This window comes from Sinohyriopsis cumingii, unplaced genomic scaffold (assembly GCF_028554795.1).
Source record: "Sinohyriopsis cumingii isolate HCF-2022 unplaced genomic scaffold, ASM2855479v2 utg002092l, whole genome shotgun sequence".
Taxonomy (NCBI): domain Eukaryota; kingdom Metazoa; phylum Mollusca; class Bivalvia; order Unionida; family Unionidae; genus Sinohyriopsis; species Sinohyriopsis cumingii.
This window is the reverse complement of record NW_028316127.1, coordinates 54,787-81,601: the sequence shown is the minus strand read 5'-3', so window position 1 is coordinate 81,601 and position 26,815 is coordinate 54,787. Positions and strand designations below refer to the sequence as shown.

The window sequence follows — 26,815 nt, the reverse complement described above, 5'->3', positions numbered from 1 at the left end:
ATAACTCGTCGAATACATTTTACTTTTTAAAGTTCTTGGAGACACCAACAACATTTTAGGTCTCTGTCGTACAGATTATTTGATTAGTTTACCCAAACAATCGTCTTACATGCAAACAACCATTTTATTTGTGTCACGAAACAACGGATGGTCTTTCGGATGTCTGCTATTGTTAGATTCATTTATCAAACATGCCTGTGCCATGTTTGCGTGAACTTATCTGTGATAATATGCAGTTTTGGTGTACATCATCTAGGCACGATCCAGATAAATGATCTTATCATATAGAACATAATCAGCTTTGACAAGACTAACACGGACGAATCAACATTGATTGGTTTTGTCAGCTGCAGATTTGATTGTTTAATGTGAACGACAACAAGTCTACCATCAAAGATCTTACGAGAATCAGAAACCGGGTCTGCTATGAGATTTCAAAATCTGTCTTGTTTGCTATCACATACAAGGTCGACTCTAATTCTCTATGGTTTTTGCAAACACACAATTTTTCATGGGCTTGAAAAAGTCCTTCCTTAGCTCATGTTTTGCCCTTGTTCTCAGATCCGTATTCATCTGGATATTAGGTGCTACACAAGCGTGATGATGAAATCCACGCACTTGATGGACTTCGGTTATACGCATACTCAATTGCAGGTAGAGTGTATATGCGTCCGAATTCATCAAAGATCGCGCACTAGTACGGAGACAACCACGTGCAAGGTGCCTGAGGTGTCAACGTATAAGTTGTGTGCATAAAGTAAATGTTCCCTGTATTCTAGATCAACTACAAAGAAGAACCCCTGATCACTGTTGATGTTATAATCGCGCACGTGTTTTGATTGTCAATACGTCCATGAACAATCCACAATAAGCTACCAACCATTTCATTTCCCACTTTTTTTTTAAAATTTTGGCATCTACATATAACTACTACGGACAGCATGGTCATACCCGTCGTCGTTTGGATTCCATGTCTGTGACTGGCCATCGATATCACGCCACGATGTGGGATCGCTCTCTAAACAGATGTACCATTACCAAGTCGAGTTTGGTTTTGGACAACAAGGCATTTCACGCCATGCCTGGTAATCGAACTTGTACATATGTATGACAATGTCACAAATTTCTTCCAACACATAAGCGAACAACCACACATCAGTGGGCAGATACAGATTTTGATGCGGAGCAATCTTGTTTGCGTGCGCGAAATCATTTTCCAAAATACCTTCATGTGACGGCAATGAATAGAACGCTTCGATCTTTGGCGCCTGCATTTCAGTAAATTTGTCCCATTCGCCCATATAATCGTACAGTTACACACCTTTTCTCGCTAACAAGTCAATGTTTGAGGCGCCGCTAGTGCCCTGGGGACAGTATTGACGAGTAAGTACAATGTTATCCGTCTTTAGATTGATCACCCATTTGTTCAATGTCAATTTCAGAACCTTTAAAGAATCAATGAGCTGTAGTTGTGCCTACTTTTCTGCTTGTACCATTGTAACATTGTACCAATGCAGGTTATAAATCATAATAGGGATATTTCCTTTGCTGGGGTACGTAATCAACGGCAGACTACATGTGTTGTATTCAGCAATGAGTGGCTGTGAAGAACTCACGAATGTTATCTCTGGTCATAAATATTTTTGCTGGTGAATTAAGCTGTTATCAAATCCATATTGCCGTAAATTTAAGAAACACTTCCAGTGGGTCTGGCGCACCCTGGGCGCAATGAAGAATTGGTGGTTCGTTTTGCCCGTCACTCCGAACTACTGTATAACAGAATCCGCATGGAATTTGTTTAGTGACTGCATTTTTAGGGCGTTATTGGAAACATTTGCGTTTTATAAGCAGAGCTAGGCGCATTCCGAGTTCATTCATTCAAAGTCCGCATAGATGACTTAATAGACTGTCATTGTACTGCAGTAAAGTTGAGAACGCTTTACCTGGTTCTGGCATTATCGTCCGCGGCGGGTTGTCACTAATACCATTACAGTAAAAGTCATCGCTTGTGAGTAGTTGTTGGGACTCAAACACAAAAAGTCTGCATGGAACCATTTTACTCCTGTTTTCCTTTTATCGGATAAGTAACAGAGCAAGATTTCTTACCCATGCACAGCGCGGTACATATTCTGTTTGTTTCATTTTACTCAGCAAAAGCAAATCAAAGTGGACTCGATTATCCAAATTCTTTACATTTATTACTGACCTTGGCGGGACCCACGCTGGTGTTGGTATTTAACTGAGTGCACGAAACAGATGATATTGTGAGATATCTACCATTACATGAACAATCTTTTGAGAGTCCTGAATTATTATATTTATGTAATCTTTTCAATGGCTTAACGATATTATCTTTGATGGCGTTGGTATGTTCGCAGTTCAGTAATGTGCAGGCATCGATATGAATGAACAACTTAGTCGTCTTCAATCAGTCCTTGTCATGCAGCACAAGCAAATGAACGTTAAGGACAACGTCTGCTTTAACCTTAGAGTGACCAAATAATTGTAACACCGCTACGATTACAGGAATCATTTTTGTTGATAGTTGTCCAGTGTCTTTACATGGTTAGGAGTTTGCAATTTAAATTAAGGTATTTGTGATTTCTGTGCTTTTGCATGAACATAGTCAATCGCTTAAGTAGCAATACCAGATTCAAACGGTTGTTCTCATCTCAATACTCACCTTATCTCCTAAGTATGTCAGCTTTTCTTGCACTTTTGGTATTCGAATGTTATGCTTGCAGTGCAGCGGCAACCGGTGGTGAAGCAGGTTGACTTTGTTGAATTATGCATATATCCATGCATATGTCCAGCTATATATATATATATATATATATATATATATATATATATATATATATATATATATATATATATATATATATATATATGTGTGTGTGTGTGTGTGTGTGTGTGTGTGTGTGTGTATACAATAGTGCAGAAACATGTTTTCCAATTATCTCATTAACTGCATTATTATTTTGTGTAAAATTACAATCGTCTTCAACTTTATCTAGTAACGTAAAGTAATGATGACAAAGTTTTTCAAACTTAAAGATCTCTTTAATGACATCGTTTTGCAAACGTCTTCACAAAATAGCAATGGGTAATGAAACAAAGTTTACGATTCGTCTGTAATTTTACACCAATACTTTCATCTTTTGCAGTTATTCACTCGAGAAGGTACAACAACAGGAAGAAATGCATTATAGCATGCGTCGATACAACTTGATATGCGAGTACTACACTAAATCATGGCTGGCACAACCCCTTGCTTTACTGGTTTACCTAGTGCAGATTTCGCTTTTTGCATGTGGGAAAATGCAATGTCCCAAACTCTGTCTTCTATCGGCTTTTACTCAAAGAGGAAACGCTTTCAGTAAGATTATTTTAACTTGTACGTTTTATAAATATAATTTCAATGGAAATATATGCATTCAACATACATACATACATACATGCATGCATGCATACATACATACATGCATGCATGCATACATACATACATACATACATACATACATACATACATACATACATACATGCATGCATGCATGCATGCATGCATCCATACATACATACATACATACATACATACATACATACATACATACATACATACATACATACATACATACATACATACATACATACATAGATGCATACTATCATCTTTGTGCTTATGTCTCCATCTCATAATAGGATCATAAGGACAACCAAGAAAATGCATTATGGACCCTGGACCGCTAGTCTCATGGCCTAACTGGTTAGGAGCACCGCCGCCTAACACCCGGGTGAGGGTGGATCCCAAACTCCCATCACATTTTTTTTTTGTTGTCAAATGAACCAAAATCATTTGCGGCTAAATGTTTGCTGCATAAATAGGGAAAGTTAAGATGGCGAACTCCATTAAGTCCGTCATAACGACGGATGTATTCCGTTGCACCAGTGCAAGGATGGGTGGTTCATTAGTGCTCCACAGTGTTTAGTTATATTCAGAGGCATACAAGTATCCCGTTAAACTAGTAGAGCTAAGGACAAGTACCTGTGCGAATGAGTTTTTGCATTAAACAATAATGCATATAAAACTTTCTTGACATTGTAGCATAAGCAAAACTTGTGGTGTCTGCTCGTTTTCTTTGATCCTAACTGTATTCGTTTCTCGTGAGTCAGAATAAAGCTCAGGATAAAAGAACCATCTTTCATTGTGTATCGAGCATCATATTATCTGAGACATCCCGAATGTGAGTTATAGTATTTAATGAAATTATAGAAATTGTTAGATAATTTGATTTGGTACTGGACACATGTTAAAACATCTGGTCATTGGATCATTGTGTGCCATCAATTTCATCGATTTTTTGGAACAAAGCTTGTAAAAATTGTTTCATTTCATTTTCTTTTGCGGTGATATTTATTTTCCAGTTAAAACTGTTTGGAAAATTTAGACAATAGTGTGAGTTGCAAGACTGCCAACAACATTAAAAATGCGTAAAATAAGCTAAGGGCATGTGTCTTTGGAGATTCTGTAAAATTAACGTAATAATAAATAAACGCATTCATGATGTAATTTAAAATGTCCCTCCTAGAAAGAGAACGTTTTGATATTCAGATCTTGTCATAAATAGAGATACAGACATTTCAGCATATATTATCACCCTGAAAAGGCAGTTTGTTTTAGGTAGAAATGTTCGAACATTCAATATTATATGCACTTATATAAATTATTTCTCCATCATGAGTTAGCAAAGCACTTGACTTTACAATGTTTTCAAATATGAGAAAAACAATTATTTTCAAGAGTTATACAGAGACCTAACTCAAAAACGAAATTGCTGTTAAAGGTATGTTGTCATCGTTTTCAACATCAATTTGTTTACTGAAAGAACACCGAAATGTTCAGATTACTCACAAACAGGGTCAAATATGTACATATACATTCCTTCTAGTTTAAATCTTTGAATATTAGTTTTCATCCAAATAAAAAAGTCATATCGTTTGAGTTAAAAATACAACATTACAATAATTAAATCTGACACAACCATGAAATTTTAATGTGACTTTGGATTTCCAACTAATGTTTAATAAACTGTACGAGGTTTCAAACAGATTAAAGATAAAGAAACCTAACAGAGTACAACATAACATGTATCTCTAGTTATTTTCCGGTCTTTAAAACATTATTATGTGTCATCAATTATTATCTTTGGTTTATAGTGTACATTCACGTAAAACATTGACAAATATCAGAAACTCCTTATAATCGTTAGATGATACAGACAAACCTCTCTTTTATAATATCAATTCACAATACAAAGGGTAGTATGGATTTTTGTAACAAGACAGCCCAGGTAAATAGAACTGGCCTCATGAACGATTAAAGTATACTGTTATAACGCCAAGAAACTGGTGTGCTTGTCATGATGACTTTTTGTTATTTGCTCCTGTAGCAGTTATGTATAAAAATGCAAATCATGTTGGCCATTAATTTCAAGACCAAACTAAGCAATTTCGCTTCTGTACAGTAAAAGGAAGAGTACAATCAGGACCGACGAATCCAATTCAAAGCTCAAAGAAAAATAAACCAAAGTAGAGACTTAATTTGTATGTGAAAAAATAAACACGAGGCTCATACCTGCTACCTCATTTGGGGTGTCAAAATAACACTTTTTCAACAAGACCTAAAGGATATACTTTGCTATATTATGTTATAGCATGATAGCAAATAAAAAAGACTTTTGATTGGACATATTTATTTTAATATTTTGTATCATGTTCTGGATGTAACACAAGTACTTTCACGCTTTCTGAACAAAACTATTGCTAATGTTAGAACACACAAACGTTTAATATGCTCTATCAATTACTAGAGTAATCTTTTACAAGTAGAATAATCTATTCAGCTACTACATTGTGATCCCTCAAATAAATGAAGGGTTAATGTAGGACTCAAGGTACAAGTTACATTAAAGTAAAAAACCCATCTACAATTTTGCGAATATAACATAAAGGACATGACGGTTGATTATTGGAAGGGAAATTAAGTAAAGTTATCTTTGCAAAGTCACGCCAATTATTTCAAATTAGATGAAAAAATATTCTAGAATACACTGTCATTTTTCATAAAACAAAACAATCAAAGGAACATATTACTCCTTTAGAGCAGAATCGGTGACACAAGTTTCCAGCACATGCTGATCGTATTGTGTTAATTGCAATGAAACATTTGTCACAATGCTTGTATATAAGTATTTTGTAGAAATTAATCTAGTACCTGCAACATGAATAAAATGGGGAAAAGTTTAGACTTGTGGATACTAGTTTGAATTTGGTTACTTTATTGGTTCATATCAGATGAACACATCGTAACAATAAACCTCTTTTATGTCTTTTATGTCTAGATTTTAATTATATCAATTATTGTAAACTTTGTTATTAAAATCCATGGATTTGTAAATAATAAAGGAAGTTCTAGTTTAGAAAATATTATAGTTTGGATAAACTTCTGAAATACCCGGCCATCTTTCTTCACAACTGTGTACCAACTTTTACAAAGACTATTCACACACCTGCCATATTCCTACAATATAAAAGTCTTTCCACACGGCGATCGTGGAATGCATTACGGACGAGCCCAAATGATTCCATATGATGTCAACTTATTTAAACGTAACATAAAAATGTGTCTAGTAATCAGTAGTGTCCAACAACTGAAAAGCTGACGGGCAAAACAGGACATCTAGTCCTATTACTCAAACCCCCAAATCTGTATTCATATTGATGGATATTATAAAGGCTACGGTAACAGTCCAGATTATTTTCGCAATAGACAGCGATAACAAAAACGAAGAATAGTATCTTCTATCTGATCAGTCTCTATCTGATCAGTCTCTATCAGTCTCAGTGCAAATATGTCGGTCTCTCAGGAAAATAGTACGGTTTAAAATTCCACACTATGTGTGTTTCTTAAAAAGCAAATTTAAGAATTTTAGAGGACGTGTTTTGCTATTTTGAGCTAAGAAATGACATTGTTGCTTATTTAAGATGCTAATGTGCACAAAACTACAGAACAGAAATGATAAACAGGCACCTTTATATAAATATATACATTCAATCTCTTACTGCACTTTGGTTATCATTTGTTTGTTTGATTCTGTGGTGCTTTATGGCACAGCAACAAAATTAGGTTATTTAGTGCCGAGACAATATGAGTACAGAGCTATCTGATCTAGGCTAGTCAGATGATAGGATTCGAACACACACATTTTCGATTGTGAGTTCGAGGCTCTAAATACTGAGCAACACCTAGTTTAAGCATTAAATAAAATAAAATATATTTATTTTGAATGGGCTTAAGAAAATAAACTGGGACCAAGGATACATTTTACAATGAATTTTCAGTTTCTTAACGTTTGTTTTTGTGTTCAACAACTCATAAGTATTGCCGCATAATATTATTTTTCATTCGTATGAACATGGTGTTTCACTTTTCTTAATAATTGCTTTGTTATCTATTATGCCAGATTTGTTATACCTTTAATAATTCAGGATTAGACTTTAATGTCCATCAGTGTCATAGTGGGACTGATAAGTATCCTACCATTCAGTTTTATGTTTTGCTTCATATTTATTCCATTAATCTTATAGGTTAGGTTGTATATAATTTGTAGCACATGATTCCTCTAGGCTGCATTGCTTGAGAGTATACTTTGAAGATAGCCTGTATGCTAATTAGGCTTGGTATTTCCATTTTTCCATTTAGTTTTGAAATGCCTGTAAATAGAGGGTTGACCAGCATACAATCTGTCTGTTTTTGTCCCTCCAACATATACATCGGATCCTTATTCAGCAGAAATTATTAATTGGTATTTCTAGTAACACTTTGCCAACTTCAATAATCTTATATACTTTAAAACTTTCAAGTTCATTATCCTCATTGCTATCACTAGCTAATATTGGCCAAATGAAACCATCAACTGAAGTAGAACTTCATAAATAATGCAGTGTTGAAACTAAACCAGATCCATAGTTTTATATCCATTCGTACCAACCCCGTGGTCTAAGTGATTAGAGCGTCCCCCTTGGATGAGGGAGGTCAGAAGTTCGAAGCTCGGCCGAGTCATTCCAAAGGCTTATAAAAATGGCACTAACACCTGCCTCGCATAGCGCTCAGCATTAAGAGGTTAGTGTTAGAACTGGCCGACATGGTGTCAAGATAATGTGATTAGGTGGGACATGATGCTACATGTCTGCGGCATGATGCTCCAGTGCCAGACATTACTGTCAACTGTCACGCTGCAGACATTGTAGCATTATGACTGGAACATTGTTAAAGTTACGTTAAAAATCCAAATCACATTCACACACACACACACCAATCAAATCAACCATACATGGCTAGCGGAAGTACTCAGATGAGTATACTGTTGCCGACCTGTAAAACAACATATATCGCGACAAGTGCTTAGAGGCCTCTAGCGGTAGCCTGATTTTTCTCGCAACAAACACTTTAAGGGATAATAGTCAAATACAAGTTGTATAAAGCTCAGACTGCATTTTTATATGTGTGACTTTGAACTAATTGTGCTGGATATTTCGCTCATCAAGTCTTCAGACTGATACAATGTTTGCGTGATAGACGCACTCGCTCACCCTGACAGTACCAGTTATAAAACTCGGTACATAGGCTGCAGATCTACGTATTGCCTTCAAGTAGTTCTAGTCAGTATTTCTCAAACGATGTCTTACAGTCAAGTAAACTTATGATACGGTCTTGAATCCATTGTGCTTTCTGGATCATGCTTAGTCTAAAAAACCTTTTATATATTTTATACTGGACAAGACTTGACTTCCTAATTATATTGTTGTTCATCTGAGTCAAAGATTATACTGCATTATAGTGAAATTAATATATCATCACACTATAGGCAAACATTTAACTTAGTTTTAAATATTACAATTTAACCAGATTTGACAAAAGAGTTTTATCCATCATTACTCTAAATAACATATAAAACGTCTTATTAGACAGGTACTTATGCAAGAAGGCTTATAAACATCAAGTAGCTAATTATAAAACTAAACTTATGGAGGGTCACCTACAATATAATTTGCACTATGGCAAACCGCTTTAGTATCTCTTCTTTTTTGGTTACATTTGTCTAATTATCCATACAAACTGGTTATCACTACTTCAAAAGTTAACGCTTCTAAAAGACTCCCCTTTAAGCTCCTCAGCATAACGTATAACTACTTACGTTGAAATCATCATTTAAGAAGATATAAGGTTTTCATTATTGCAGCGAATATAAGAATTATTATGGATAAGAGTGGGTTGAATCAAGACAGGGTTTTCACACTGCATCAAGCTGCTAATTTTTTCATGTTTGCGTTGAAAAGTATAATATGTAGTTTTCTTCTGGCAACAGTGGTTGAACTAAAATACTACTCTGCTTGCCCTTGAATTTATTTCACATTAAAATTTTGGCTAATGTCAGCGATTTGAGAAATATGAAGACCGCATGGGTTAATTGTTGTTTTAAAGTTACCCTTGTTGTTTTCCATCACTTACAGAGCAAACATTTGTTGAAGACTATACAAATGAACTGCGTCAATTGGAAGAGTTAAGTGCAGCCACAGTTTACCAAAGAATGGAGCGAAATAGTGACGAAATCATCGATAAAAAAGTCAGCACTATATCCAAGAGGTAGGTATTCATATTAGTAGCTTTTATTTTAGCCTTGAGTTGTCTTTTGCTCAAACTACCACATCACCCTATGTTCAAGGACATTAAACATAGTCAATTTGGATGTTCGAAATATTTGAGACCAAAAATAGAATTCCAATCACAAATGTTGGAAATCCTAGCGTGTGTAGGTGGCATGATGTTGATCTATAATTCTTGCAACAGCATTATGTCAATATAAGTTAAGTCTAAATACAGATGTTACCAATGCAGCCCTTGCATACAAGATGAATCTGTTCCAGTTGATAGTATACTGGATACAAAAGAAAGTCTCATTGCAAACAAAAATTCAGGATATTTTGCATAATGTATTATAACATCCATCGGTTTGTATGCAAATACCTTTGTATGTTTCCTATTTTATTTCAGCTCAATAATCTCGGTTATCCATTAAATGGAGAACCATTATGATGATCTGTACATGTATTGCCTTTTCATTAAGTCACAAAAATGTTTTTAATAAATAAGATTACTTCTTCATATACTGAACGTTGTCAAGAGCTTGATCACTGGGCAAGGACAAAACCAATGGACTTTGGAGACAGTGTCTAATATAAGGCCACTGTTACTGAAAGAAGGAAAATGGTTTCCGCACACTAGCATTTGTTCTCACCTCATACATGAAAATACGTTTGTGGCATTAAAAGGAGAAATGGTTTCTGCAAGAATATTTTTGCTCTCGAAAATGTACTCTTTTCAACATTTTTATTTATTCACGTGTAAAATCTTTTTTACTGTATTTACTCAGAGTCGCATCTTCCACCTACGTATTAAGCAATACATACGTAGATAAGGTCGACATTTGAGTGTAGCAAAAAACTTAAATTCCTTTTCCAGTCCCCCACTGCTATGTGAAGTCTAATATGTTTGCATGTTTAGATAAATCACAATAAAACAAGAAAAGATGGCTCGCTTTGTAATAAGTAAACTACGTTCGGAAACACGACCACTACAGAGAGAAATGAAAGTATTCTCCGCGGAACCGGCAATTACCGCAGTAAAAATGAATACACTTTATCCACCTTACCTAAACAGTCAGGTTAAATAAACAAAATCGTGGTGGAGGCAATACTGTGTTGATGTATTGAAATATGACTTATCAATTGTGAGAAAGTAAACAAGAAACAATGCTCATCTGTGTTTCCTGCCAAATACTTAAACATAAGAATCAGACCTTACTAAAATTGATTTAAATTGACTAATATATAAGGTACGAGACAGATAAAGGGATTTGTTTGTTAAGAGATACAATCAATTTAAAATTAATCGAAACTGTGTCAAACACGAATGAAAAGCAGTCTACCTAGCCGTTATATATTCCCAACACTGTTACAAAATTCTTTGGAGAACAGCTTCTGTGATGAAAGCTGGAACGAAATGAAAACGGTTATGTAGTTAAAGCTCACTGCCCCGAGAAAATGTTTAGTCATTATTTCCCATTAAATGTACTTGAATATTAAAGTAAAACAAAATCGCTGGGTAAGAGAAAGTTTTATTCAAAACATCCTGGGACATCAGTGTAATTAAATGTGCAACTGAACACGAGAATGACCTGCTGCATCTCCCCAGCATTTACACTTTGAAAACAAGACCCAAATCAATACATTTGTTTTAAATCTGCGTTCCCAAAGAATATCCTCTGCTAAGCAAACCAAGAGTGCTATTGTTCGCTGCTTTTCTAAAAAAAACAAACTAATGGAATCGACTGAACAGTGGAAATGATATGTGTTTAACCATTTCATCGTGTGATCCTGAATCGATACTAGATCATGAGAAATAGACAATCAAACCATTTACTTGAAGTTAATAAAACCCGACCTCCTCGCCATTGTGATGTTTTCTTCACAAGTAATGTCTTGTGTCTATGGTGCGACGTGGGATAGGTTAGAATGTATTAAAATAGTATGACTCTATGGAAAAGCTAATTAAAAGATATAATTTCCTGGGTTGCGGGTATACACAATTTTATTAAATTGGGTCGTGAGTTAAAAAGATTAAAAACCACTGACCTAATAGTCATAAGTATGCGCATTTAGATATTTAGAAATTTTTACATACTGTTACAATAGGCCTAGAAACTTTTTCATAGGTTTTTATGCTAATATACTAGGAGTTTCTACTTTTTCCTTACTACTTACTACGTCTTACCTGCTTATGCAGTAGGATTTTGTCATTGCTGTATTTATTTAGTCTCATCCATGTTGAATAAATTATGGTCCTGGACAATTAACTTAATATACTCATATGTAATGTTGTTGAAACCATCAAAATCCCAATAATTATTAAATATATTTTGAATCAATTTGATAAGAACAATGACTTACAGGCTTATATGTTTATTATTATCAACAAGATATTTTGACAGAGTTGTAGCCTTGCTGAACAAACTAGTATCCTTGCAATGTAAACGATATATCTTAAGGACCTTTGAAAAGTATTTTCAAGCAATTTGGTACACACATTTTCTTCTCATACTTAAAATGGCATTATGGTTTCATCTTACATATTCAATTTTGGACACAGTTATAACCATGGCTAATCCGCTAAACATCTTTACATGGGATATTACTTTTAATCACGAAGGCTCCAGAATCGTGCAATATATTCTAATGGAAATTTCATATGAAGATTATCTTAGATGCTATATCCCTAGTTTATGTTTTCTTGTCTACTCCATATTTGACATAATTATTGTTTATGTCGATTGACTATATTTTGCCATGGGTCTTGGTTTTAGTAATCGTATCATAAGAACTCTTGAACATAATCTGATGTCATTTTAATGTTAGCATTGTTTCGCTTACCTCATGTTACATCTTATTATATAAAACCTTAATTATATTTTGATATAATGCAGGATACTGGGTGACGCTATTTCTCTGTATATCAAAACTGTTGATGATTTATATTATTATTATTATTATTATTGAAATCAGATTGGACCAACTGGTGAAAAAATTCGACAGGCATCTGCAAACTATATCTACAAAGGAACCTAAATCTAGCAAAAATCGAACTGGTTCTTCGATTGGACAGAATACCGTGACTGCTACTGAATCTAGTTCAAGAAATTTAGAGACAAAGGTAGCAAATATAGAGAGAAAGGTGAAAAATATGGAGACAAAGGTTTGTAAATCAATTGGACATATCATTAACCAAAACATAAATTGATTTTTAATACATTACCTGATCATAATACATTATTATAACCTCTACTAGCACACAAACAAATCCATAACATGTGAGTCAAGTTAATCCATAACATGTGAGTCAAGTTATTACCATATAGTATCGCTTGTAGTGGCAATTATTGTCACCGAGATGGAACTCAGTTGCTACTTGTTTCCTACTTGATAGGAGATGTTTGGTGCCTAATGTAATCATTCGCCAGGTACTATCTCTGATTGTTTTTGTTGAGCATTCTTCTATTAAAAAGTCTAACAAACAATTTTTGCAATTGCCTTTTCGCAACACTTTTGGTGATTCTTAGAAGTTTTCTCATCATTGATGTATGTTCCACCTATTCCATTCGCAATGTTCACATTATATACCAATAGCTGGGACTTCAGATGCCATTTTTGTTATAAGATAAGCTAACCAGTTTCACCTTAATTGTCTACATATATTGTCAATATTACATAAAAGGCATCACAGTATATTTATTATCTTTCATCCCATGTAAAGCAGAAGGTATTATTCTTCGTTTGATTTGTTTACACCATTTTTGAGGCTATTGTGTTTTTTTATTATTTTGTTCCTCATTAATACGATACATTTTGAAATTTAACTTGTTTATACAAGGTTACAATTGCTACCTATTTTACAGAGTAGTTAAAGTAGGTTCTTTGTTAAAATAAGTTTATAGTCAAATAGCTTTATCCAAGACCTGCTTATTATACATTGGAGATTTTATCTCCTGTAGATCAGGCTATATCAACACACTTGAACGTCTGTAGAGACACACCTGAACGTCTGTATATACACACCTGAACGTCTGTATAAACATACCTGAACATCTTTATAAACACACATGAACGTCTGTATAAACACAAATGAACATCTGTATAAACACACCCGAACGTCTATATAAACACACTTGAACGTCTTACATATAAAATTTAGAAATGGTAAGAAGGAAATATGTTCATTTCATTGTAAATATAAAACTGTATGGATTTCCATGAATTAAGTCAAATTCATTATGACCGAAAATCTATCTCATATTTGTTTATCCCTACTGTTAAGAAGACAAAGTTTGTATCTTTGTTTTTGACTACTAGGCCACGTCACTTCCTCATACTTGAGGACAAATTTCAAACAGATTTCATACAAGTAGTGTGATCCAGATTGTGGAGTGAACCAAAAGGTTTTTATCGACTTGAATATGACCATCGCAAGATCGATGTGTTGTGTGAATTGATTTGAATGTTTAACGTAGCTTTAACAATGTTTCAGTCATAACGATACGATGTCTGCAATATGCCAGTCTATACTGATGTCTATCACTCGGGCATCATGCATGTAGCATGATGTCCCACCCAGTCACATTATCCTGACACCAGGCCACCTAGTCCTAACACTAACTTCTTAATGCTGAGAGCCTAGTGAGGCAGTTGTTAGTACCATTTTTGTAAGTCTTTGATATGACTCGGCCGGAAATCGAACCTACGACCTCCCGCATCTGAGGCGGATGCTGTAACGACTATATCGAAATGTCACTAAGGATCAAATTTGTGTGGATCAGATCAACAATCTTACTGCACATGTTTGATCAGGTATTTAATTAGGGGCTTAAACTTCGCCTGTAGATCATTACCTTCAGAAAGCCTTGATATTAATGAAAATGAACCATTGCTTGCATCACATCTAAGCAAAATCAGCTTATTGGTACATTTCCGAGCTATCCTCTGACCACTCAAGCCTCACAGTTGATGTCCTTGGATTTACCAAAACCATTCTTATTTGGAAGAAATCTGTATTCCACTTCTGAACATCTGAATTTGTTCTCGACAAATACTACTCAAAGTAATACTGCGACTGCAGAATTCTCTTTCCCCAAATCATTACCGTAATAAGAACTTTCTGTGTTGTGAAATAAATCCCAAAATATCATAAAAGTTAAATCACATGTCCAAAGTATAAATTATTCCAAATGAATTCCAGTGGTGCTTCGAATGAATTCTAATCTTGGCTGTGCTGATGTACTAATTGCATGGATTAGTATTAATGTCCTTGAATGAATTCTCACTAATTTATACATTGTGATTTTTACCTTATAACGAATGTTTTTACTTTAAATATTATTAATTATCATCTAGAATTCCATGTAAACTATGTCAAGCTTACATCCGTCTACCCATCAGTTCCCTCGTCTCGCTACCCCTCAAACCCAAGCAAAATAGAATAAGCCATTTGTTCAAGTATGTATATTGTAAGACATATGAACTGGCATGGCTCCGCGGTTAATTTGATAAACTACAATCAAAGAGAGTGGATTGTCGAAACATACCATACTTAGTACAAAATAATAGACAGGTCTTGCGGTACCATAAATCCCCAAACCAACGAGCCACCAACCATCACCATATGATAAATCATTTATGATGAGATGGGTTTCAAACCCCCTCTCTAAATTAACTTTACCTTCCTAATCAATGTGAAACGTATTCTATCTCATTGGTATTTTCCATCTACAAGGATAGTTTAAGTTCAGCCCAGTAATTGCATTTTGCATGCTGGGTCTATTCAATGCAGACATGTATCATATGAGATGTCTATTATATGTCAGTGGTGGCCAAAACCTTACTCATAAGATTAAATGACCATAGGTTTGCAACATAGAAAATTCCCTGAGATATTGGCAGGCAAAAAGCATGCTGATTATTTTGGGTAACAACTGTTTTCGATTATTTCGTCAGGCAAGGGTGAAACAATTTTCAAATTTGCTGCATACTTGATTGAAATTTTATCTTGTATTATTCATGGTGACAAATCCACATTTGATATCTGCCACATGACAGGCATGCACAGTGTCCTAGTGGACTCACTTGTCATACAAAATCAAATAATCAACAACGAATTGATTGATTCACAAGTCCTTATTCAGTAGAATCTGCTCCCATTGAGCAACTCCGTAAAGTAATGGAGCTCCCAACGTTTGTCCACCGATACTTAGTAGCTCAGAATATTTGAGGGTACGTAATGCCATAACAGTGTCATTTACCCACACGTTGCCAGCTTCTTGGCAAAAAAAACCAGGAACATGCACATTAAAACTCAACCATTGTGGCAGAACTGCTGTCTTTTCAGAACAAATAATAAGGCGTGATTATCACTGACTTTGCTTGCTAAAGTTGGAGTGACTAGAAATTATGTCATTGGCTTTGTTCCGGCACCTACTCCATATTTATTGCGAACTCTGTGCTTTGACAGCAGTGTTTAATAACACCTGAGAAACTAGTTATGATTGCAATACTGGTATCATAATTACTGAAGATTAAAACAATGGTATAATATGATTGGAGAAAGAAGTCGTCAATAGTTTTTAATAGCTCCAGATCGACACCAGATGCTGGCAATGAATAATTTAATCAACTTACTTCATACAGTCTAGATTATCATGTTTGCTCGCAGATGCGTGAAAATGAATATCGGTGTAATCTGCAATAATCTTTGTTTCCTCTTTTTATTGGTGTCGATGATTGTTTTAAATGATATACTCGCAAAAATGGGTACTTTACCAAAACCACGTAATGTGAAACCCACTAAAATAAAGTATACGGATATAAACTTGTTTTGAAAGACAGGTTGTTTCTATGTAATACTTTCCCGATCATAATAAGAGCTCAACCTCATAAAGCCTCGCCTTAGCTACGTCTATAGAAGGGTGGGCACTTCACATTCTGGATTACCCTAACCCATTTGAACATTGCCCAGTGGATACAAAACTTTACTATTCTAGTTGAATAAAAATCATGTGATTAATAATTTTTCTTTACAGTTGGATTTCATGTCTGAACTGTTGCAATCGATCGACCACAAACTTGGAGCCAAACAGACACTCACTGGTGAAACTGATGTAAAAGTAGAAGGTATTATTCTTTGCGTTTGATTTTCCGTAACACTATTTTAGAGGCTTTTGTGTTTTCATTATCAAAATAATGATGAGTATGTTCATAATCAGCTGTTAAATACATGCTTTAGCAAGCTTTCAGTGTTTAGTGTAGGATGTTGTTTCAACCCCCATGGCTGTTTCAATACTACCTCACGTGACCTCGAAGTAACTGCTACACAGCAATGCTTTTCGTGAATTTGTTGCAGTCATAAAGTAATTCATCTGCTATATTTCTTCTTCAAAATACATTATTATATCATTATGCTTAAGGGAACTATCACTAACTAGCATATATTGTCCTTCTAGTTAGACGTTTAGCTATGGGACCTCAATCGTGTATAATTATATATGTGGCGGTCAGATTGATCAACCCTTAATACACTGTAGTGATTACTTCTACACGACCTGAACAGCCTGTTTTCCTCTGTTAGAGAGAACTAACAATCCAAGACTATCTGGTGCAAGCAAAATGGATTTTCCCTTCAAATGGGAAGTATTCTCCATCCATCTTATCAACATTTCTAGCTTATTTCTCTCACCAACGTTTACTATTTCGAGTTTCTACATATTTTACTTATAGGTGCCATGAGACATACCTGCAAAGTCACTAATTCTTTCCAATGAATATAGACCTGAAGCATAACAAACTTAAATTGTTTTTGTATATGAAGCGTTTTTCTTCTTTTGCATTTTTAACACCATGTTAGGTATTTTTTATTTAATTTAAATCTTATTCAAATGAATTGTGCATTTGTTAGATTTAATTATTTAGACCATTATATGCTATTATAATGTAACTTTATTTACTGGAATAGAGCCCAGGTCTGACCGATTTTTAAAAAATATGTTTGATGTAAACAATTTTATAAAGATAATGTTTCTAAAGGTGACCTAGTTCCTGGCATTGATTAAAAATTCAGTGATAGTTGTAGTAAACAATATTTCTTTTAAATTCTTTCCCAGAGTAAAAGTCATTGATTTCAGTTAAGACCATACTGGGATTACATAACAAATAACATGTGTTTATTGTTACAAACTTTTGGTTATTATAGAAGGATGAACTATTGACCTCCCTCTGGGCATCTTTTGCGTCTTGGTTCTACTTATTTTTAACGTTTTTGTCATTCGTGCCTTAACACTTGAGAAGTCAAGTTGTTTTATGTTTGGCCATTTTTATGCTAATTATTTTATTTTATTCAAATTATTTAGATTTCAAGTAATTGTTTTCCCTGGAAATACTAGTGCTCTAAATTAATTCTTACACAAAAACATTTATCGAAATGTATAGAGATTTCAAACACTGGAATAATATTTTCTGTGATTCAACAAGAGGCTGTTGATACTGCAGCAATTCAAAGGTTACAACAGACGTCATCATCTTCCATTTTGGATTTCATCGTGATTCGAACTCAGTTTCGCTTAGGAGTGTTTAAGAACAGGACATCTATTTTTTAATTTGTGGACTAATTCTGGATTTGTTTCGTAAAGCCGAAAGTTCTTTTTCTCATTTTTATCTTGTTTTCTAAGGAAATAAACTGTTTATGAACTTTTACAAAAACTTCTGTCTTTACTTTTTTCGTGATATTTTTTGTAAGAGCCTAAACACGTAACAATTAAATACCACCTATGCTATGTTACTTCTGCTAATAATGTGAAGTTTAGTGCTTCTTATTTACAGGTACTAAGTACGGTTTGTGTGGTAACTTATGAAGTTAGGTGAATATTATATAGGGTCTCTAAATATACTCTGTTTGGTAATGAATTGAACCTGCTGAATATCAATTACTATTTACACAGTTGATATATGTATATAGTATCTGTATATAATACTGCAAGTAGGCACTGCATATAATATTTGTAGCAATTATATTAAACTAAACGAATGCTATACTGGCACTATGTACAGTCTGTGTCAGATAAAATAATACTATTATGGTTGTCAAAATTAATAGTCAGAATCATTTGCCCTCACAACATTACATACCTGATAGTTATATTTTTCTTGCTAACATGTTAACGTACATATTATCCTGGATACAATATGCTGTAATGGGACAGATAACTTTAGATTGCTTAGCAGTGTCTTCTATCACCTGAATTTATCAATGCAAATTCTGCACTGGTCAGATATCAGTGTGTTGCATCATATGGAATCCTCAAGAAAAATCATTCATACATTTGCGCAATATGACATAGCAGCATGACTTGTCAGAACATACAGTGGGGTAACTCATGGCACTTACTAATGACGGACTTCCTAAATTCCCATTAGGAAGAGGTAACCAGACCACATTTGGTATGGATCATGAAACTGTATCCTTCCATGTGTTAGAAATCAGTGCCAACTTATGAAACAAATGTAGCAGAGAAACAACCAGGTGTAGGTACTTCATTATCATGTGTGACATAGGGATTATAGTTACACACTGGTACAGGGAATACCTCAACACATTCTGCAATGAAATTGGTTTCATGTTGTGGTTGATGTAGATATATGCATACATTGAGAAGATCTCGTTGATCGGAATAAATTTCCTGGATAGAAACTATTCAATCATTTCTCCTTTAGACAGTGAATGGTCAGTGCTAACCAAGCACATGGAAACAGGCAGTGTGACCAGTAGTATGTAGCAGACTTAGATATTCGTGAGGAAGTCGGGACTGGTTTTCCATCAATTTTCTAAGCGAAGGGAATAGATCTAATCATTATTGACATTTATTCTCACAAAGTGGGTAAATTCACGATTGCTTGGATTCACGTCACTTCTAAGTCAATCGAACCTATACAATTTGAGGATCAAACTAAGGTTGAATAGCTTTACACGTCGATTTCACTTAGGCGGCCTCTGTTAACCTTGTGAGGGAGGAATGTTTGTCAGTGGATGCCTGGCCTAGGCATATGAAGACCGTTGACTAGACAGCTAGGAACCCACCGTCTGCAAATGACACATTCATCCAAATTTCACCTCCATAGGGACGCTGCATTAAACACCTCAAAGATTTTGCTGGAACAACTTCAACATCTGTCGAGGCTAGATCTACTTGACGGAGAGTCTATTATGTCAAAAGGGCTTCCCAAGATCTCATGAAACAAACTACTATTAACTGTCTGTGGTTCCATATCCATAACACCATACAGTTAAGTTGGTACTAATTCAGGTCATGTAATCTCAGAAAATATGTGACGGTTATATCTTCAACATAGAAAGACTGTATTCCTATCACTAAAGGGATGACAACATACAAAATACCATTATTATATGAATGGAACAGAGCGTCCGTTGTGCATCCGTCAAACAGAAAGACACAGTCCTCATTTCTTTACTTACAAATTTGCAATATTTCTAGATGGATAGCTGCCAAGTGGATCAACCTGAAAGTAGACAATACTGGGATTCCAAGCGAGACAGATATCCTGGTCAGCCCCGATATTTATTGAAGGTTATAGTTACTGCATCATTCCGTAAGAGAGAGATATTTCAGTCTATGTAAAGGCCAGTTTACAAGGTTGAAAATCAAGCTACCACGCCACGATTTGCCACTTCTACACCAGTGTGTATTGGCAGCGGACCTCGTTATCGAAGGTGTGGTAAACAATACTACCATGTCTTCCCGCCACAACCTGAAGATAATGGACCTCAAACAGTTATAATGTCAAGTGCGGGCCATTCTGATTGATGTATTGAGAAACATGTTAATCTGATATCTACCCTTGTCCAATAGGCTGCAAATGCAGATTTACTGCTTTCTTTTCCCAAATTAATGACGTTTCAATGTTCAATATTAAAGGCAACAGTATTAATCCACCATTGAGTTAAAATATCATATTTATCATGTGATTTGATCTCCTAGTACCAGTGTCGCATCCTTTCATGGCTTTGTAAAAGCTGTAATGTGTCCTTTGGTCATCGTCTAACTTCAGCCTTCATACCAGAATCACGTGTTTAAGATGCTTGTCCTTCTTTCCCTGGCTTCAGCATCAGCGAGTGAACGTCATTTTGATTTGTTTTGATCATTTTTTATGGTTGATGTTATGCAGCTGCATTCAGATGGTCGCACTCCAACTTCGTTTCGTTCGATGTTGCACCAGAGGCAAGAAATGTAAGAACTGAGGCCGAATGTATATCACTCAAGTTATCAAACCATCGTTTTGGCAGTATAGAACCTCCAAATGACAACATATGTTAGATTCATTTGGCAGCTAATTATGGGGCTATACCCCTTTAATGCAGGAATATCCAGAAACATAATACTTAGAGGTAGGGTGCAAATGCTATTGAAATGTTATTTTGTTATGAAAAATAAATTTAATTATGAAATATTTACATGCTTGATTACCACATTTGTGACACTTGCAAGGAATATATGAGAGCAGTATAGTAAAAGCATGGTGAATATATTCCCTAAACTCACCCTATCCATGAAACAAGAGCAAACTACATTTTAAATAAGTATACGTCTTCATTCGTTTGTTAGATTCATTCATAATTAAATTCATATTTCAAACATATCACGTGAATTAAATAGATTTTAATGTAAATAGCTGTCATCATACTGACATACTTCATGTTCTTATTGACAATGTCAAGTCTCCTTGGGAAAATATCAGAGATAATTAGACAAAATATAGTAAACCAAGATAATTTTGTATGGAAGGATAGCTTGTTGTTAATGTCTGCATTCAAAATAACTTATCCAGCTTTCATGAAACAATGATTGCTTTGGTCCAAGAATGCACCTCACTTGGGTTGTTGTTGTTGCTTTTGTATGATAAAGGAGGCGTCAATTTGTCAATTTGCATTCAAAAGTTTATTGAACACTCACAGGCACATTTACACACACACACACAAACACACACACACACACACACACACACACACACACACATATATATATATATATATATATATATATATATATATATATATATATATATATATATATATATATATATATATATATATATATATATATATATATATATATATATATATATATATATAAGTACGTGTGTGTCTAATTTGAAAGTTGAAGAGAAAATATCATGCATCATGCTATAGCATTATAACAAAAATAATTATTCGTATCAATGTTTCATTGGCGTAAAACGGAACACTTTTCTTGACTGATCTTGTTAATAATACGTTACTTTGAACTCTAACATCGTCTTGAAACTTAAAGAGGTACAAATTTACATAACAGTGTTTGTTTAGATGTAACTGACTGCATATTGTTTGTTAATATGTAGGTGATTTTGGGCTATGAATATATGCTGAGTTGCAAGTGTAATGTGATGCATACATCTTGAAACAGTACTGGTTATATGTTTTTTTAACCTATGTATATTTAATTAGACTGATATACTGTATATTACAAGTCGCTCCCCATAAAGTTGAAATCATTCCAACTACAGCGTATATGCTGTAACATTTTTGTATACAATGGACACAAACTAAACATGACCGCTCCTGTGACCTAAGTGGTTAGAGCGTCTGCATCGGATGCGGAAGGTTGCTGGTTTAAACCCAGTCATGCAAAGACTTATAAAATTGGTACTGGCTGGTTTCTTGCTAGGGGCTCAAATGATATATTAAAGAAACCCTGCTCTGCCATGCAAATGTTTCATTTAGGTGCATATTATATGTGGGCAATAAGTAGAGTGACGAAAGTGATAATATGAAGAATTGTATTAAAACTGAGGTTATATTTCAGATTGTATTAACTATTCAGTACAAATTTATTGAAACGTCATCAATTCAAAAGAAAGGGCTGGTAGTTAGATGTATTCAGAATTGATGTCTTTAAATGATAGATGGGAGTGGGTGTTTTGAAGTTAATTTACCTAAAACATCTGCTTCGTATTCTGCATAAACTAAGATAAAATAAATTTACTAGCATATATTTCTTCTTGTGCACGAAGAATATTTCGTATTTTTTTGTATTCTTGATTTTTTTCATTATGGCAGTTAATAATGTGGAGAACGAATTATCCTATTTGAATTGATATCATGTCTGTCATGTCATATGACATACTATGACAATGATATATCACCTGTCACCTGAACTGGTCAATGTCTATCCTGTACGGATCTTTCCCAGGGTGGTAGCTCTGTCTTATAGCACCTGAATTAGTTGTTGCAAGTCATAAACATATGGTCCAGAACACCCTCTGCTGTCTCTCTGCACAAGCAAATCAGTCAAAGTCAACGCAAATCTTGTACAGAACACCTAGCACACTATTCGGTTCAGGCAAATCCTAAACATTTCTGTTCCAGTAGCGCCTTCTATCATATGAAAAATAATGTATTTCCTGTACCGGTCATGGACGGACAGTATATCAGTGTTTCCAGTCACCTGAACTGACTTGATCAATGTACTTATAGGCTGTAGTAAACGAATAAACGGAGATAAATGATGATGATGATATTTGGAGCATTACCTTAGCGTGAAACAAAACGTCAGTTATTATGTCAGGTTTTCGCTAATTCCTTATGATTCGCTTACTTTACATTACATTACCAATTGAGTGCTAAGAAGTTCAGACGTGATATCTCTCTTCTCTCGCTCTCACTCTCTCTTTCTCTGTATATATATATATATATATATATATATATATATATATATATATATATATATATATATATATATATATAGTGTGTGTGTGTGTGTGTGTGTGTGTTGATGGTAATTAACATGCATTTTTCGTGCAATTGCATTTTAATTGCTGCATCTTCTTTTCTATTATCTTGTCGAAATATCTAAGGCATTTAAAAACATTGCTTGCATTGTTAATGTTATCTTGTAATTTGTGTACAATCGAAATCTCTTTCATACATATATGCTGAATTTAGGAGGCCCTTCTTACTGTCAGTGGTCATGCCTTTCAGTCGAGCATTTCCTATGAACGTTTTACTTACCAACACTCTTAACAGTATTTATTCAAAAAAAGGTTGCTAAATTACTTTTGGTTATTTAATATACACACCGAAATTACTATAGAATGAATTTAAATAAATCGCGTAACTCGATTATGACTTTTTGTTTCTTTTCAGCTGGTGCACACTTGTCAAAATTTAACCAAACTTTAAATCTTATGTTTCATTCTAAGGTAATATCCCCATGTCATTGTTGTTTATTTATTTTAACTCCTTTCTAACAGTTTCTAAATACATCTCATTTCCATCTTATGTCATTCAAGTCTTCATTGACTTAATTGTTCATCTAAAATGTCAGGTGTTCGTTATTTCCTGTTGATTCACTTACTTTGAGCTAGGATAAAACCTGATGAAATCTTGCGCAACGATGAGCGTCTCGAATGGTCAGAGCTAATAAAAAAGTAACGATGATTTAGCGATGTGGTCTAATATTATCAACAACAGGACTCAATATTCCAAATAAAACGTTTCTGTGCCGCGTTATGATGCGTTGCCACTCTTTATCCTGACAATAGTATTGTTCTAAAATGGAATGAAGGTGTAGCCTGATAAAACACTCAAACTGGACAGATCATTTAGGACAGATACTTTTAGAATCATTTATCCCGCAAACGTTTGCGCTGTGTCTAAATATGTCTTTATCGGCTTAATTTAGATGTGGAATATATTTCCCAACTACAGATAAAAGTAAGGAATTTTGCGTGAATTGTTAGGTCACCCTGTGCACTGCCCTATAATATATGTTAGCGACTGCTGAATAAGTGTGTTGTTTACGGTTTTGAAATGACAGTGGGGATCGGATTTATGTCAATGTACTACAATTGTTAATTTATTATTGTACTGTTTAACCTGATAATTTTATTTTATTATTGTATTTCAGACTAATGCCACTTATCTTCTGGCAAAATGGCTGGCTCATTCCTATGTCCTGCAACTCCATAGCGATCATATATACAAGGAACGTCCTGAACTCGGTGGCAAATCAGTGAATACCTGCTTCTGAGGACAATAAATCCATACCTGCTATGTTTTTTTTGTGCATAGGTTGAGCACGTTGCATGAGGTGCCTTTTATAATTGTCAGCACTATATGGTTTTAATTACCAAGAAATAAAATTGTAGCTTGAGTAGTATACAAATTGAATGCACTAAACTAAAGAGACATTCTTAGTAGCAGTCTTTACATTAACTGGTACCGATATAATAGATTATTTTATTGATCGATTGTGTATATTTGATATCATAGGCAAGCTAACTGCCTGTTTTGTATGTATAATACACGAATGTAGTTTTTTACCTCTGTTCTTTCTTCGTACGGTTCATGAATTAGAGTTTCTCGACAGCTATTTTCAGCGTAAAATTATACTCTCATTAGCCTCAGGTAATGAGGCTGGAAAATTTGTATTTACATTTTTCAAGTAAATTAATACATTGGATGTCATTTATCTTGCAGTAACAAGATTACCATAATCATAAATAACATTTCATGCCTAGATGCTATGATTATCCTGTGAAAGCTCTCAATGAAGAACACTCGTGGGATCTTAAGGTTTTCTTTTTTCTGAAATTTTCCCTTTGAAAAAGTTATAACTAGATTTGATATTAATAACAAGATGATTTTGTCGTTGTCGTTGATAAACTTGTTAAATTTGTATGGAGGTATAAGTTATGTTTCACAGCAGTTTCTCTTCCACATGCAGGAAAATATCGAATCTTTGCTAATACTCAGAAAACTTTATTTGAAAGGACTCAAAAAGGATTTTAAAATTATGTAGAGTTTGGACAGGTTCATTATTTAGAGTTTGGATCGTAATGAAGTAATATTGGTTAAATTGCTATAAGACCACGTTTTCTGTACTTAGTGGTAAATACTAGTTAAATTTCGTTCTGTTTATTTTCTGTTATATAACTAAATATCATGGTTTCACCTAATTGTGCATACACTGCAACTGTTTCAAACATCATTAATGGATAACGATTTTAATTGTTTTTCTCATCTAATGTTTATATGGAGACATATTTCTTTTAAGATGTCGGCAATTCAGTTATGAAAGAAAATGTTAATTATTTTACTTTTATTTGCTGTACATTTCAAAACATAATCAATAGAAAATTGCATGACAAATTAGACAATGCGGATCGTATTCTTGAAGACAACGTTATCAGCTCTTATGAATATATTGCTCATGTACAGTAAATCACTAAGAACATTTTTGTAAATGGTCATATTATGTTAATTTATTTCCTAATATATGCAAAGGTTCCGCTATACAGTTATTAAGAACATTTGCGAGAGTGACCAGTTTAAGGAGTAGTTCGCATTTGCAACATGCATGGAAAAAGAGTTTTGGTATGTCTGCATGCTGCTTTCATGAACTGTGACTGATATCGCTTTGTATGTAGTAACTGTGCAAACGTAAAGCAGATCGTTGATTATGATGGTTGTACCTGTGATCGAAAAATGAGATTGCGCTAGTTCAACGTACCCCATTGTAACAGTTTTTATAATAAGGAAAACGAATTTCACCAAGGTAGAAAACATTAGTTTCGGAATGTGCAAGAAATGTGTTATAAAATACATAGACTTTTATAAAACTGTTATTGTCATGTGTTTTCCAATTTACTTTTAACTCAATAAATTAAAAATGGCCAAATAGACCTAGCAGTCGTTTCAGAAGTTTATATCCATAGTAGGTATAAACACCAAGATCAATGGAATCAAAAGTTAATTTAAAAAGACTTAAAGCTATATAATTATGAATTTGTTTTGGATAGGGCATATAGCTCTTTTTTTAATAACCAGGGTAACAAATGAGAAAAACGTAGGGAATTCTTTTTCTTTAAAAATCAAACCAGTATTAAGTACTAAAAAGTAGAGCAAAACAAATGTAGATTGTTTTATAAAACACTTGTAATATGACTGTGATAAACTATATTTCGGCATTTAAATTTTTTGTGTGTTTTAAAGAGAAACTGGAAGCGTATATAACAGTTTTCAGTTCATATCAACATTTTCAGGTTT

At 34.3% G+C, this 26,815-nt stretch overlaps 1 protein-coding gene across 1 annotated transcript; it reads left to right on the top strand.

Moving 5' to 3' along the window:
• Window positions 1-3,200: 3,200 nt before the first annotated feature.
• Window positions 3,201-24,895, top strand: LOC149771160 (uncharacterized). Its single transcript, XM_089948791.1, has 5 exons — window positions 3,201-3,379; window positions 9,574-9,706; window positions 12,682-12,871; window positions 16,746-16,836; window positions 24,675-24,895. Exons 1-5 carry the CDS (start codon window positions 3,202-3,204, stop codon window positions 24,677-24,679), a joined length of 597 nt encoding a protein of 198 aa, XP_089804917.1. The 5' UTR covers window position 3,201; the 3' UTR covers window positions 24,680-24,895.
• The last annotated feature ends 1,920 nt before the right edge of the window (window positions 24,896-26,815 follow it).